Raw genomic sequence first — 17,085 nt, 5'->3', positions numbered from 1 at the left:
AGGGAGGCGGAGCCTGCAGTGTCAGATTACAGCAATAACGTTATAGATGTGCGTGTGGGTGCATGTGTGTATGCGTGTGTGTCTGTGCACGTGTTTGTGTGTGTCATATGTAGGTGTGGATTTATATGTATATACAGGACATTCTTTAAATTTGGCAGTTTGCCTGGAAGTGTGTATGACCACAAGTATGCTGATAGACTTGATGTATATTAGGGAGTTTACATTTGGTCTTTGTACATTGTGTGTGTGTGTGTGTGTGTGTGTGTGTGTGTGTGTGTGTGTGTGTGTGTTTATACGCTTTAAAAGGCAGATTAGTTTATCTCATCAAGGTGCATGCATGACCAATCCAGGCCTCCTCTCATTCTGATCCCTTTCAGTTCTTACCCTCTCTCTCTCTCTCTCTCTCTCTCTCTCTCTCTCTCTCTCTCTTACAGTCTTTCTCGAGCAGTCTCTCTCTAGCTCTCTTGCCCCCTCTCTCTCTTTCAGTGTGTGAGCTGTGGTGATTTACGGTAATTATCCATCGTTGGGTCATCTATCAGGCTGGCCGTTGCTAGGAGATGGAAGCAGCTGCTGCTGGCTGTTGTCTCGTCAGGGACAGTGTGTGTGTGTGTGTGTGTGTGCATGTGTGTGTGTGTTTGTTTGTGTGCATGTGTGTATTCTCATGCTTGTGAATGCTTCCTGGGACTGTCAGGGTGTGTGTGTGTGTGTGTGTGTGTGTGTGTGTGTACAGGTTAAGGGGTACATCCTGATGTGGGGATTTAAATGCGCAGCTGAAGGATTTGTGTTGACGGATGGAGGGATGGATTTTGGGAAGACAAGAGAGTTGGGTAAGGGTGGTGGGGGTGGGGTCAGGGGTTGAAAAGGGCCAGGTGGAGTGTGTGTCGTTGTAGGAGAGTGGGGGGCAGTTTAAAAGGCACAGGTGTGTGTCTGTGTGAGAGATAGACAGGGGAGCTGTATGATAAATTTATCCAGGCAGATGGAAGTTGGAAGAAGTCGGGCCTTAGGGAGTAGTTTTAGTGGCTGTGAAAATTGGAAGATGGAGCACGAGCGTGTGTGTGTGTGTGTTGCAGGAAGGAGGGGGTGTAGGGGGAGGCCATTTTCTATTGGCAGGTGATTGTCCCACAGATGGTTGCTGGTTCAGATCCCTGCTAAGGGGCCCATTTCTCTCTCTTGCCCATTGTGTTGAACCTGCTTCAGGTTTCATGATATATGCACGCCATTCATGTTGAAGCACAAACACACACACACCCACACACACACACACACACACACTCATTCAAATGCCAGCTGCAAGCTTAAGAGTCGTAACATAAAAACGTGTGAATGCGAAGCTAAAACACCTCTGACGCTGTCCTCTGCTTGGTTTCGCTTCCTTGTAGTTCGGCTGAAGTTTTATTTGCTTCACCCACCGGCAATCTGTGAAAAGCAGCTGGATAGAAGCCACACTTCCATATGAGCTAACTGTAAATACAACCTTCATTCTGGGCTCTCCATACCAGCCTAATTAGTGCTGGTTAGCATTTGTCATTGCGTTTAGGGGTGAAGATTAGGAACACCTCTCAATTAATCTGCAATCAGCCTGTTTGTTAATTAGCTAACCTGTTCTAAGTGGCCTTCAGGGCTCTTGTGTAATTAGCTAAGCTGCTGGGAAGCGGGCCTGCGTGTTGACATTGACCTAAAGCACACACACGTGCAAGCACACACACACACACACACACCTATATTCGTTTTAACGGTATACTGTTCAACACACAGTTTCACAGATGTTTCAGTCATTGTCAAAAAGGACAAGAACCCCTGGGTTCCAATAAATTGTTAGGTACACACACACACACACACAAACGCACACAGGCAAGCACTACCATACCGTCTGTGCTTTCAGTGTGTTAAGGAAAAACTAATTCTTATGCACTCATGAAAACAAACACACTTCCAAACATATTTCTTAGTTCTTACAAACACACACACACACACACATTCCAAATGCACATATTTGCACACAATGGTGCACGCAGCATTTTTCACATTTGCACCGTGTTTCTCTGCGCTGTCACGCAAACCTGCATCCCTCAAAAGCTCTCAGGAAAGGCGGTCGGGAATACATACACTATATATATATATTTATATATATATTTATATTTCTGTGTATGTGTATGGGCTGTACTCCCCATACACATACACTCGTTTGAACATTTCATCCTTTTCAAGTGCAACAACATCCCCAACAAAATGAACAGATTCTCCATTGCTGTGTCAAAGTGTTTTTTTTTCCCTGCTCACTTCAAAGCCATTTGTTTACTCTGCTGCCTCCTGACATTGTCTGTGGTAATTAAAGGAGCGCACTGAAATTTATGGTTTAATTATACAGGCCTTGTTATGCAGAGAAGACCAGGATGAGCTGATATGCTCAATAAAAATAAATAAATTCCATACGGGTTTATGGAACCCACGTTTGCACGGATGGTGCAATCGTTTCAGCCACTCAGGTGTGTGTTATGTGTGTGTGCGTGTGTGTGGGTGTGTGTGTATTGCCTGTGCATGCATATATGTGTATGTTTATTTATGTATTGCCTTGCAGGGCAGCAGCTGCACAGCGCGCAGTGTGAGTGGGTGAGAATGAAAATTAAAAAAAAATAGCCAGATGAATTGCAATCGATTGGCGCTGGTTCACTCTATTGATCCCCTCAGCATGTTAAAGCTTGCTGTACTCCATGAAGAACACTCAGTCAGTGTGGGTTCAGTCCCCCCAACCCCCACCTCTCCCCAATCTCTCCAACCAACCAAACACACCGCAAGATATGCTGTAAATGTGTAAAAAGCTGTGATTATGGTGTTTGCAGGCCCAGCAATGGATGTTTCATAGAGTGTGTTTGTGTGTGTGTGTGTGTGTGCGTGTGTGTGTGTTTGCATATGAGTGTAAGAGTGTGCGTTTCAGTGCTGTGCATGCACAGTAATGGAGAGTGATCTTGGCCGCGGCCCACAAGCTGCTTCTCTGAACTGATCTTTGAGTTGGTATAAATAGCGCTCGCTCTATAAATAAAACAGCAGTACCTTTCATGCTCTCTCTCTCTCTCTCTCTCTCTCTCTCTCTCTCTCTCTCTCTCTCTCTCACGCACACAAACACACATGCTTTACCTAATGGATCTTATACCTTTCCATACATAATCACATGCTCAAATACTCCCACATAGCACTTTCTGCAGTGTCATTCCACAGAGGTCAGGCGGAGGAATGTCTGCGGACATATTGACAAATTTGCATGTGATCGTGACCTTTCCCAGCCGAGGTCTCGCAACCTATCTGACCTTTGACTCGTCCTCTTCCGACAGGACAGTGATCCAGCTCAGTGAATATCCTCTGTCAATGTACACAGGACACTTTAAGGCGATTGTTCCTTCACAGCCTGACAACATTTGGTCAGGAGGACTTTACTTTTTCAGGTAGTCCAAAACACGATGGTAACAGATCTAAACAAATCTTATCTGAAAGTCCAAGAGGGATTTAGATTCATCAATACCTTTTCATCCTTTTTTTGCTGTCAATAGTTGAGTTTGGCAGGTCCACCTGTCTGTGAATCTGATGGCACAGCAGACAAATGTGTTTCTTTCAACTGAAGGTATTGCTCTAGATATGCTGGGTTGGTAAATCCTGTGATACAAGGAAGCAGCAAGTGAAATGCTCCGTAATCATTGTAGCCGGTTAGAAAACAACCCCCTCTAAATCACACCCAGAGAGATCTAACTGGGACTTTCCTCAAGAGAACACGGGTGACTTCCTAACGCCAGAGGTGTGTGTGTGTGTAACTGAACATGCCTCCTATAGCGTTTGCATGGAGCACCCGTACAAATGATCAGCACGAAAGCTGGAGGTTGACTCACTGAATTCATGCCAATACTACCCGAATTTCAACACTAATCCTGTTTGCACAGCACTTATTCACATGCACAGCACTTTTTACGTCAGTCCATTATGTAGCTATGTGTCTGAAGAACAACATGTCCCATCCAATGCTGTCTGCTGAGCTCAACTCAGGCTAGAAGTGTTTTGAAACGGGATGGTAGGGGGTGAGGGTGGGGGGGAGATAAATTGGTACAGTGAGCTGGAATGCCGCAGCAGTTATTTAAGGCCCTGTAGGTGCTGCCTAGGCCATATGCTCCCATTATTCCGCTTGGGAGGGGCCCATGTGGGCGTGTGAGCAAGGCTGGAGCGTGGAGGATGGTGGGAGAAGAGAGGAAGGAGGGATGATGATGGAGAAAGTGAAAGGACAAAGGTAGCTGAGGAATTATTTTAGGAGAGACCCCCCCTCCTCCCTCCCCTCCCTTCTTTCTAGTGCAAGAACGGGATAGCAGGAGAAGCCTGAGACGGGATGAGGTGAGAAAGTAAATGATCACCTTCACCCTCAATATCCGGCTCTTTCACCATTCGTCTTTGCATAATTCATCTCGTCAAATTTTGAGGCGCGACAGAGTATAGAGTATAACTCATGAACGCTTGAACTTTTTCCGGGTGATACTTCCTTTCAGGTTGGGCTTTCTCAATCGGTGTCATATCACGGCCATGCTATTTTTGACTTTATGGGTAAAAGTGTCTTTATTTGGGTGCTTGTTGTTTTGTGAAATTGTAAAAAGGGCTTTATGTAAGGGTTCTAATCCATATAATATCAAGTAAATAAGGAAAGTTTGCTTTGCCCCCTTAAACAACCCCAGTGACCCTTGGCTGGTACTTCAACCTCACTATGGCAACCTTCATTTTATTTATGTATATATATCTTGATACTTATCTATTATGAAAACAAGAAAGCCCCCAAAACAGCCTTGTTGTTGGCTTCACATCTCTCTCTCTCTCTCTCTCTCTCTCTCTCTCTCTCTCTCTCTCTCTCTCTCTCTCTCTCTCTCCTTCTCTCTCTCTCTCTCTCTCCCTCTCTCTCCCTCTCTTCTCCTCTCTCTCTGTCTCTCTCCTCTCTGTTCACTCTCTTGTCAGACTGAAGCCTGTGTTCCTGATCAGGGTATTGCTCTCATGTTAGCCGCTTCACGGGAAGCACATCCCAGCATTCCCTCTGACACGCCGGCAGCAGCATTACCATAATTGGCTTTTCTACATGACGGGACAGAGGAAATAATAATGTCATTTTATTTACAGCCCTCTTGTCCCGGTCCGAGAGCTATCACCCTCCCCCCCGCACACGCACACACACACAGACCCACACACACACCCACCTTCCTTCTTCCTTCACTCCGTCCTCCCTCCCCGCCACCACACTCTCTCTTCCCTGCACATACACTGACATACACCCCTCCTTCTCCTCCTCAGCTATCTCATCTGCCTCTCGCTCTCTCTCCGTCTTCCCCCCCTCTCTCGGTGCATCGTGCGAGTCGTGTTCTGCCACGCCGTGTAGGTCAAGCGATGGCTTTTTGATCAGCTCCTGTCCAAAGCCATCAGGGTTGAGAGGCACGTAATGGAGAGCAGGGTGACAAACAGAATCTGAGGAAGGAATAAGACTGCCAGTTTCCTATTAGGGGCTGGCCTAAACGGCCGCGGCAAACCCCCCCCCCACCTACCCACCCACCTACCCACCCACCTTTCCCGCACCATTTTCTGCTGCGAACCCACTCCTGCACTGCCTAAATCACATGAGTGAAGGGGCTTGCGATTGGACATTAGTGCTGCAAATGACTGCCGTGATTGCCCTCTCTTCCCAAACTCACATCAAATAAATAAAGAAATGTGTGTAAATAAATAGAAGGAGGGGTGTTGGAGAAATGAGTCTGGTGGTGGATGCGGCGGTGGGTGGTGGCTGACTGGTTTCATCCCCTACTTCTCCCTCTTTCTCTCTCATTTCATCGCCTTTCTGCCTCTCTTATCTGGTTTGTTTGGCTTTGACAGCGGCCAAATGGTGAAGCTCTGCGAGCCTGACAGAGAGTTTTATTGATTTAACAACCAGCAGACTCTCAGCAAAGAAAAGGGAGAAGGCAAAAAAATGGGTAGGGTGGAGAAAGATAGCAAAGTTTTGAAAAGGAGTGATATGTTTCTGCTTTAGTCCTTGCCAAAACGCTGACGTGTCTGCGGGTTGTATTTCATTCGGTATCATTTGCAAAAATCAAATCATACAGAAAGTTTCGTCGTGTGTGTGTGTGTGTGTGTGTGAGAGAATGCTTTGGAGATGATCTGTGCTCGTAGTGAGGCCTCAGTGAGTGCAGGGCGTTCACCACACTCCTCATCCTGAGAAAGACGTAACATCATATCAAGCCATTTGTCTGCAAACAATTAGTCCTCGTCTCTGAGATATAGTGTCTAACGTGTTACACACAAACCTACTATAGTCTGACAATACATGAGATATAAATCAAAAAGGGGGCTTTAGTAGTGTAACCATGATACCGGTGTAATAAAATGAAAGTGTTTGAAGAACAATTGTACTTGCAGTTAAAGATGAATACAGCAGAATCACAAAAAAATTATTTCTCTTAAAGCCCCGATTCTAGATCTAATCAAAATCTGAAAACACCTTTGTTACACCTTCTTGCAGCAACATAAAGCTCAACACGTATTCAACCATTCAGCTTGATACATTTTTATGAAAGACAGCAAAAGGATATTCCATACAACCTTTCTTAGAGTTAACATGTTTTTAAAACCTTTTGTTATTATGCACTTGGATGCAAATTGTTGGTTCATTGGTGTGTGTTATTGGCGCTGTGGCGTGGCTGGTGGTGGGGTTGATCGCTGCTGTTTGTGACAGTGAGTCTGCAGTGTTATCCTGGCCACGCTGCCGCCTGTCTCCTTGATGGCGGCACGTCCCCGAGCAAAAGTGACAGGCGCTTTGGCGCCCGTGCAGATGGCCCTGCTCACAGCCATCACCCACTCGGCACACCAAACCGCCAGGGACGGCACGCCAGCCATACCCCTTCCCGAGCCCGCCCCTTGCTGCTGGTGTCACTCTGCATATGCGCATCCAGGACATGAGGAGGAGGCTTAATCTGGTCACCAGTCACAATCACACAGACCTCCACTTTCATTTATTGTCAGCAGTGATTGAACAAACGTAGCTGATATGTAATCCTCCGCATTTTGTTTTTTATCAGCTGCTTCATATTTTCCATATTTTAGATCTTGTCAGAATAGATGGAGCATCTCTAAGCTGATGCAGACATCATTCATTCCAGACAAAAATTGGCTGCATTTCAGCTCTAATATTCTACATTTATGGTCCACTTGCTGCGTGTGATTTTTTTTTTTTACAGATGTCTGTCGCTGCAAGTCTTTTGTCTGTGTGCTTTTGATATTCTCCTCTTTGTTGTTTCCATGACAACATGGCAGGACAGGCATTGATTGACAGGGATCGTCAAAGGGTTCCCTGATGTCCCGTTCATCGTTGGAAGCCCCTCCCTGCTGCAGTCTGTGTTTTTGTCACTCACACAGGGACATTTCTGATCTAATGCTTCTCATTCCGGCTCTGTGTGTGTGTGCGTGAGCCTATTCATGCGTGTATTTGTAAGGGAAAGACTGCAAAAAATATTGGGGTTTAGTGGTAATTCCTGCTGAATGTTTCTTCTGCTCATGCGGGCTGGTGAACAGCACAGATAGCCATTCTGCAGAAAGCCTTGTATATTAAATGGCTGATATGTGTTGATAGCTCCCTGTTCTGGAAGCAGGTTAGCGAGGAGGAAGGCTCTGTAACAGAAGACACTCTGCAGATGTGTTGTAGAGAGTACAGCACATAATGCTAATCTGCTGTGTTAGGGATTTTCAGGAGTTTTAGAAACTGTCTCGGTCTCAGTCTGTCAGTGGGATTGAAGCGCAGCCAGGTTCTCCTGTAGTGCTCTCATTTCACTGAAATCCTGTCAGGCGTTAGGGGAGTATGTTGCTCATTTGGAGAAGGGTGTATCAGTAGCACACAGTCAACTCAGACTTATAGGCAATATTATGGTCGGTGAGTTTGGGTTTGCACTCTAAGAGCAAACACGTATGAGCTGCGGCGTGTAAACTACACACACACAGGCATGGGAAGGTGAGCATGCACAAGAACATGCATTCACAAACAGGCACTTACAGAGCCACTTACACACATGCACATCATCACTCTTGCACACACACACACACACACACACACACCCAGTCACAGTTGATGGTGCAGCTGCTCACCTCCTCCACCCATCTCCTCTCAGGCAGCAGTAAATGGTGCCAGTGTATATATATCAGGTATTATGTCCACTTAGATTATGATATGACAGGTTAGCGTGCCGTTTGAAGCTGACAGCACATCTGTTTCATCAGGAGAGACTGATACTGGCATCTAGGACACACATCTCACCATGCAGGAAGGAGATAAAGGAAGAAGCTAGGGGGCCGTCTTTCCTGTCTCCCTGCCTCCCTCGCCCTCTCTCTATCTTGTCTCTGCCGTTCTCTCATACCCCCCATCCACCAACGCCAGCACCTCCTGCTCACTTTCTGTTTCTTCCCCCACGTCTTCTTTTCATTCATTTGTTCTTCCTCCAAACCACCTCCTGCCTCTCTGGCTTTCTGATGCACTCACACACACAACACACACACCACACACACACCACACACAGTCTTGACTTCGATTTCATTTATTTTACTCAATCTACTAGTGGACCTGTTACATCTCAGCTCTGCTTAGTTTCCATTTCCATGCCTCGATCCTGTGTTTGCTTTACTTTTGTTAACTGTCTTCTTCTCATGATTTGTGCAAGTCCAAGTGCCGTTGTTTTGTCAGTAATTGTACTTATTAGTCCATCAAATTGACTTGGGAAACCTGTGATACTCGCACACAGTTTTGTTTCTCTCTCACCTTTATCACTTGCACAATATCAAAAAGTTGATCAGACTGTATGCATGAGAAGCAATAAAGCTTAGAAAGGAGAGGAAGAAAGCAACAGGGGGAGAGTTGAACATGTAAGCATGCAGCTGGCTAACAAGGCCAAACAGCCAGTCATTTCCTGGGGAACATGAGGCATGTGTGGAGGAATAGGGAGTTGGGAAGGAAAAGGACAACTGTCAGAAGCTCAGTGATTTATTTTTCCCTTGGAGGCTTTTTTCATCACTGCCTTTCAGAGCCACATGTGTGTGTGAAATACACACAAACTCATGCATGCATGCACACAGACACATACGCACACGCGCATAGGATGTGAATAAAAGCCTACATTGCCCATCATTGTGTATTCATTCCGTGTTATTTTGACGGTGGTCCTGTTAGCGCGTTGTAAATCTTTAATTTCACTGAGCTGACCTCTTTTTCCTGTCTTCTTTCCCCCCCTTTTTTCTCTCTCTGTGCTCCAGCGTACGTGCCCGAGGACGAGCTTAAGGCATCCACTCATGATGAGGAAGAGCACCTGCAGGATGATGGCCTCTCATTAGACGGCCAAGACACTGAGTTCCTGTGCAATGAGGAAGAGGAAGATGTAGACGGAGGCCGGCCACCTAGCTACAGAGACTCTCCTCTCAGCAATGGCACTAACCCAGATGCTGGATACGGCTCTCCACTCAGTGATGCCAGTGACCGGCTCATGGACTACAAGAGCACCTCCTCCAGGGATGGTCAGGAGAGAGACGGCACTTTGCCCTTCCGCCCCAACAACGGCCTCTCTTTCCAGGACAGTCTGGCACAGATGAAAGCCGTCTATGCAAACCTCATCTCAGATGCCTCTTGGTCCAGCATTGCAATGGACATTATGAAATCTAAGCCTGCTGCAGCTGGCAGTGACAACAGTGCCCTCACCACTGCAGAGTCCACCCCTACTGTCTCCACAACTCCAACTGTGAATAAGAGCAGCGGGGTCAGCATGGTTAGCAGTCATCCCAACGGAAGGAGCTCCAGCGCCACTGTCAACCACGCAGGCAGTGGAAGTGGCAATACTAATGGCACAGCAGTTAGCGCTGTTAGCCACAGTGCAACCAGCAGCAGTGGGAGCCACGGTGGTGGGGTTAGTAATGGCAGTGGTGTAGCCTATGACTGGCACCAGGCTGCCCTTGCCAAAACTCTCCAGCAGACCCCTTACCACCTCTTGCCAGAGCCCAGCCTCTTCAGCACAGTGCAGCTGTACCGGCAGAACAACAAATTGTACGGTTCTGTCTTCACCGGTGCGAGCAAGTTTCGCTGCAAAGACTGTAGTGCTGCCTATGATACACTGGTGGGCTTAACTGTTCACATGAACGAGACGGGCCACTATCGAGACGACAACAAGGACAAGGAGGAAGATCATGGAAAGCGCTGGTCCAAACCACGGAAACGCTCCCTGATGGAGATGGAGGGGAAAGAGGATGCCCAGAAAGTGCTGAAGTGTATGTACTGCGGGCACTCATTCGAGTCCCTGCAGGATCTCAGTGTTCATATGATCAAGACCAAGCATTACCAGAAAGTGCCTCTCAAAGAACCAGTGCCAGCCTTGGCCACTAAACTGGTGGCCTCTTCAGCTAAAAAACGGGCTATGCAGGATGCTATTGTTTCCCCATGTTCCCCAGACTCTGTACACGCTGGTAGTGGTGTTGGTGGTAACATGTCCCATGGGGATACCGGGAAAGATTCAAAAGCCACAGCCAACCCTTATGTTACACCAAACAACCGCTATGGCTACCAGAACGGTGCCAGCTACACATGGCAGTTTGAAGCTCGTAAAGCCCAGATACTCAAGTGCATGGAATGCGGGAGCTCCCATGACACACTGCAGCAACTAACTGCCCACATGATGGTTACAGGTCACTTTCTCAAGGTCACAAATTCTGCGTCCAAGAAGGGCAAACAGCTGGTCTTTGACCCAATAGTCGAAGAGAAGATTCAGTCTATTCCACTCCCGCCCACCACCACCAGGCTCCCCGTTCCTACTAGTGTCAAGTCCCAGCCGGTGTCCCCGGCGCTGTCCTCCGGCTCTGACGACAAGAGGGAAGTTGGCGAGGATGAAAAGCTGGAAAGTGGTGAGCTAGGGGAGAGAAAGATTAAAGAGGAGAGAGATGATTCAGGTGAGAAATCTGAAACGGATGCCACGTCATATAAATATCTGAGAGAAGAAGACCTGGAGGAGGCGCCCAAAGGGGGTTTAGATATTCTGAAATCTCTTGAGAACACAGTGTCCAGTGCGATCAGTAAAGCCCAGACTGGCACACCCACATGGGGGGGCTACCCAAGCATTCATGCAGCTTACCAGCTTGGGAGTGCCATGAAGAGCTCCACCACCGTCCTCCCCCCAACCGTGCAGAGTATGCAAATGCAACCATTGTTTAACAGCACTCTACGAAGCCTGGTGAGTGACGCAAACTCGGTCATCCACTCCCCTCAGAGCCCTTCTTCCCCTACCCTACTCAGGAGCAATGTCACTGCCATGGAGGAGCTTGTGGAGAAAGTGACAGGGAAAGCTGCCACTGTGAAGAAAGAAAAAGAGGAGAAGATGGTCAGCCTGGAACGATGCCGGCGCTCATCCTCAGTGAAATCCCCCTCCCCTGCGCTGAGAGAGCAGAGGGAGCAATTGGCATCTCAGAATGACCTTTCTCTAGGTAAACCACCTGTTGTGAGGAGTAGCAGCCCGGGGAGTGTAGACTTAGAGCTCATCTGTAAGAGGGAGCCCAAAGAGAGCCTGCTAGATAGCCACAACAGCCATTCGAAGAATGGTTCTGAGTCATGCCAGTCCCCAGTAACTAACGGCAACAGTCTCGGCATTATCACAGATCATTCACCGGAGAGGCCTTTCATCAACCCTCTGAGCGCACTCCAGTCAATCATGAACACACACCTGGGTAAGGCCTCCAAACAACTTAGCCCAGCCGCAGACCCGCTGTCCATGCTTTACAAAATCAGTAACAGCATGATTGATAAACCAGCTTTCAGTCCGACGCCTCAGGGCAAGCCAGCTGAGCCCGCCAACCACTACCAGTTCTATGAAAGCAGTGACCAGCCCATAGACTTGAGTAAAAATAAATCCAACACTAACAGCAACAGTAACAATAACAACAGCAGCAGCAGCAGTGTGCTCTTGAGCAACAGTAGTGTCAATGGTAACAAACCCCTCATATCTCTCCCTGACTCTGTTTCCTCTCCTCTGAGAGAGAACGCTCTGATGGACATTTCTGACATGGTAAAGAACCTCACTGGAAGACTGACGCCCAAATCTTCTACTCCCTCGTCCATCTCAGAAAAGTCTGATGCAGATGGTAGTGCTTTTGAGGATGGCATTGATGATCTCTCCCCAGTTCAGAAGAGGAAGGGGAGGCAGTCAAACTGGAATCCCCAGCACCTCCTCATCCTCCAGGCACAGTTTGCATCCAGCCTGAGGGAAACCTCAGAAGGCCGTTACGCCATGACTGACTTGGGGCCTCAGGAAAGGGTCCATATCTGTAAGTTCACAGGCCTCTCCATGACCACCATATCCCACTGGTTGGCCAATGTCAAGTACCAGCTGAGACGGACTGGGGGCACCAAGTTCCTGAAGAACATGGACTCGTGCCAGCCTGTGTTCCTCTGTGGCGACTGTGCCTCCCAGTTCAGGACTCCCTCCTCCTACATCGGCCACCTGGAGTCTCACCTGGGCTTCAGCTTAAAGGACCTGTCCAAACTGTCAGCTGAGCACCTACGGGAGCAGCAGGCTGCCTCAAAGGTGATCACAGATAAAATGACATTCGGCAGCCCCCTGTCAGCCTTGACCACGCCGGAGGACGACACAGGCTCTGTGTACCAGTGCAGACTTTGCAATCGGACATTCGTCAGCAAACACGCAGTCAAACTGCACCTCAGCAAGACCCACGGCAAGTCTCCGGAGGACCACCTGGTGTATGTCACTGCTTTGGAGAAACTGGAGAAGCTGGACAAGTTGGAGAAAGTTTAAACTGGGTCTTCAGCTGAGGGGAGAGACTGACAGCTGTGGAACTGACAAGAATTTCATTGCACTAAAATGACATTATTTACAGTTACTGCACTGGGCCGAACTGAGCCACCAGAAAAAAAATCAGTCTTATAATTTTTTTGTTGTGATAACTGCCTGACTGGACCATGTCTTTTCATGTTGATTTGTTTTTGTTTTGCCAAGCTTTTTTTACACTTATTTTGTAATATATTTATATGCTATTTGTCTGATCTGTGCATGTACTTTAGTGAATCAAGGTTAAAAACATGATTTTAATCTTTTCATGGCAAAAAAAATACAACTACTGCTTCAATGGTAACTAAAGTGGTGAGTGGAAAAAAATTGGGGGAAGAGAAAACTGTATAATACTTGATATGAAGAAGGTGAAAATTTAATGTATACACCAAAAGAATGGAAGAAAACCATGAAAGACTGAAGTAGCACCTTAGACAGTTGGATTTTGAATTTGTAAAGAGAACATGTTTTGAAATATCCTGCATTTGTCAAAATGGAATTGATTTAAAAGATCAAGGACTATCATTTCAATCCCCTCCCCCCTCTTTTTTGGATTCCTGTCACTGCAATGTTTTGATGATGAATGGCCTGCTCATACATCTGTCAGTGTATTCGAAACAAGATCATGTGAACATTTGGTGAAACTGAAATGCTGCTTCTGGTTACGTGTCAGTCAGTGAAAATGAATGGCCATATCCAGTATGCAAGTTCGCTCAAAAAACTTTTCCTCGATGTGAAGTATCACCTTATTGCAATTTTCCAGGTGTATGATTTGTTACAACTTTCTCTTTCCAAAATGTGTCGCTTTATTCAAGTGTGAAGACAACAGTCCGTTACATGTAAATGATTACCAGTGAAATGTCAGTACTCCATAAGACATATCTTACCATTTGAAACGGCTCAACATTCTTTGTATCTTAAGGTGTGTGCATTCTCTAACTTTTATATTGTCATTTTATATACAAAAATAATAAAAAATAAAAACAGATGGTGTACATAGATATATGCTGTAGAGCTACGAAATGTCCTTTTTTTAAAGAAAATACAAATTTAGCTTCTTTGGCTCGGTTTACAGAAATGATTTTAATTATACTTGCATCCAATTTGATGCATGATATGGTGTGGAAAATAAACAAGCGATGCACAATGACTATAAATTTCAATGTTTTATCGACAATATTGTAAAAAAAAACAACTTTTTAGCACCAATTAGTTTGTTTCATTTCTTTCTCAATTGTAAAATAAACCCCAAAGCAGTTGTTAACAGTCATACATTTGTGGTTGTGTGTTCATTTGTCATGCTGCTGCAACAAATTCTGCATGAACTTTACTCTGCCGCATTTGCTTCATGGCAAATTAGATCTATGTCGCGCCTACCAATACCTGACTCGGTATATTAACATTTCCTAGTTTATTTCAGTACAGTATGTATCTGTATTGCAGAAATGAGATTCTCACGTCTATATCCAAGTCTCTCTTTTCATACAGGCCTGCATTTATGTTTACCAAATTTGTAGCAAAGCAGAATTCATTGTCGTCATACGTGCAACTGATGACTTTGCCTCATCATAACACCAATGATTATCATAATGATATACATGATGGGCATGATATCCATGTAAGGGTTTCTATTGTATTGTCAGAAACCCATGCTCGGCTTGTGACTGGCCTTCAGAGGGCCCGTTCTGAAAGAGTCAGTGTTAATGACGGCAGTGTTCTTGAGCCCCTCTTCCTGGAGCCAAATCAGATGGGTGTCTGTTCTGCTTGATACAGCCTTCTGACTGGGCCACACTGTACCAACCGATAATTAACACAGCTACTCAGATGATACATGAGCAGCAAGCTGTCCTTTTCTCTGATCAACTGCAAATGCTAACAAGAAAATGAATGCTTCTGCTTATCTTAGCACTATTTAAAACTGACACTGTTTGCCTGATGGTGGTGGCACAATTAAAATGAATCGCTGTGAAAGTTTGAATGGCAGTGGGAAACTCTTAATCAAAACCTAATTTACATTTACTTCATCAGGGGCAACATCTTTAGTCGTAAGTGTAAGAAGGCTATAACAAACCTTTTATCAAATATCTTCTGATATACCGTCGTTGGTTGAACCTTCTATTGTTCTTTTCATACATATGTGTCGTAGTCTATGGTCGATTAATGAATAGCACCATTATTTGCTGCCTGGCAGAAAACCATTGACATTTCCCTTTTCCACTTCATTGACTTTGTTTCTGTCTCCATGTTAACAATTCCACGTTAACTTTTTATAATAAATGGTCATATAATAAGATTGCAGATCTTGTTTGCACATCACACCTTCTTTTCATTACATGTTATCCTTTACTAAATAGGCCACCAGCATTTTTTTACCAGCGGACCAATCACAATGAGATGAGCGGGCTGCTATGTGAGATCCAACTGCAACATGGTCTAGTCCTGCTGAGACTCCTGGATGGGGTGGGCGCTTTGTGCACCCACACAGGCCTCTTCCTCCACGCTGCCAGTGTCAAAAGTTAAACCAAAGTGAGCATCTTCTCCTTGCCAGGAAAATAGTGGCCACCTAGCAAAGCGATCTGACAGCAGAGTTGTTTGTTGTTCCAAAAAAAATGCTCTCAGCTGTGTTTTTTTTTCTGCTCAAAAGGCGCTACATGTGAACCCTTAGGAGATTTGACTTATCAAACCATTTGTACATCATATTCCCTCCTCCACCTTTGCTGCACTTTCACCACAGCTGTTGTTCTGTAGGTTATTGTCACCACTTTTTGCTTTCTTTTTGGTTTCCTTTTTAATCGTCATTAGTGTGGAGTGTAAAATTAATGTACAACAGCTGCAGTAAGTACGTACAAATGCACCACTGTTTCTATTTCAGCAAGTTTGACTTTATTTTTTGTACAGCGCTGCCTTAACAGTCAGCTTAAGAGACAGCTGAGAGTTATTCATTATGTACAGTGACCTCTGGATGACCCTGAGCAGAGAGTCTTGGGGTTTCTTCCTCAGGCAGCCCTGCAGATAAAGCAGAAACATCAGGAATTTGATCTCTCATCTTGCCCTCATGTCTCAGATTTCTGATAGAGTACTTACAGTACCGAGCATTGTACGGCTGAATCCACGCTGCACTGTTATGACTTCCAATTCCTCACACTCACAACATGTCTCGTGTCAGTCACACACACTCTCTCTTTCTCCCCACTATATTAGCATGAGTGTCTTTGTGCAATTACACACCTCCTCGATCTGGCTGCACTTCGCTGTGTTGATACATGGATTCAGCGACAAAGAAAACACAGGGAGAGGGCAGATTAGACCGACTGAAAATGCAGCTTCGTGGAAAGGGGCTGCTAGAGTTGGGTTATAAAACAAACAAGGCAGATAAACAAGGAACATTCGGAGGAGATAGTGTTCCCTGCACACCCGAAATAAAAAACACCTTGTAGGTTTAATACCCCACAGCTAAACCTGTAATTTTGCTGTGCCGTCAGATAGCTACCGAGCCGATAGAGACTCTTTCCTGCTTTGTTAGAGATCAGTGCACTGTTTCCTGCGCGTATTCTATGTAAATTACATGCGATAATCGCCACGCACGGCACAATGCTGGTTCCCGTGGTGCAAACGGAAACCGAGAGTAGATAAACGCAGGCTGGGCAGATTTGCATAGCCTTTGTGTTTTGGGCGCTGCTGAACGTGAGCCCTGAGGATTGGTAGGGATTTCCTCAAGGTTTTTGTATAAGTAAATGCCTGCTTCCTCTCAGGGCAGGGACCATTATGTACAGCAGACAGAGGTGGGTGTAGACAGAGTGCACAAACTGAATAACAAAATTACCTGGGCTGGTGGGAACGCGGGCAGGGAGTATTAACCTCCATAAGTCGGGTGTACCTCTGCCAAGACGGAACAGGGACATATAGTATATTAGCGTTGGGAATGTGCTCACGCCTTTGTAATTCTCTGCATTACAAAATTGAGCTCAACCTGTAGACTTGTACCTGTAGAGATTTGTATCGTTGTGGTATAGAAAGTCTGTTCTGATGGAGAGGTGTCTCTCTGTGTGTGTGTGTGTGTGTGTGTGTGTGTGTTAGAACATAGAACGTTGAATAAGAGACGGCGTTATTTTCGCGGTGCTTGTGACGTTTGATCTGTTCTCAAAGGTACCGAAAGCTTCAAAGTGCGTTATTACCCTGAGACCAGAGATGAATGCAGCCATGCTCAGCGCAGATACAC

The 17,085-nt window shown here is 45.9% G+C and overlaps 1 protein-coding gene across 1 annotated transcript in view; it reads left to right on the top strand.

Annotated features, from left to right (window-relative positions):
- The window catches only part of LOC143000901 (teashirt homolog 1-like), a 36,334-nt gene extending 22,201 nt beyond the window's left edge, over window positions 1-14,133 (top strand). The window contains exon 3 of the mRNA XM_076150379.1: window positions 9,301-14,133. Within this exon, the coding sequence (XP_076006494.1) occupies window positions 9,301-12,833 (3,533 nt within the window). The 3' untranslated portion in view covers window positions 12,834-14,133. The remainder of the gene's footprint in view (window positions 1-9,300) is intronic.
- The last annotated feature ends 2,952 nt before the right edge of the window (window positions 14,134-17,085 follow it).

This window comes from Genypterus blacodes, unplaced genomic scaffold, assembly GCF_046128005.1.
Source record: "Genypterus blacodes isolate CSIRO-AG114 ecotype Tasmania unplaced genomic scaffold, CSIRO-AGI_Gbla_v1 ptg000052l_1, whole genome shotgun sequence".
In the NCBI taxonomy this organism is placed as follows: domain Eukaryota; kingdom Metazoa; phylum Chordata; class Actinopteri; order Ophidiiformes; family Ophidiidae; genus Genypterus; species Genypterus blacodes.
The sequence above is the reverse complement of the archived record's forward strand: the minus strand, read 5'-3'. Positions and strand labels throughout refer to the sequence as shown.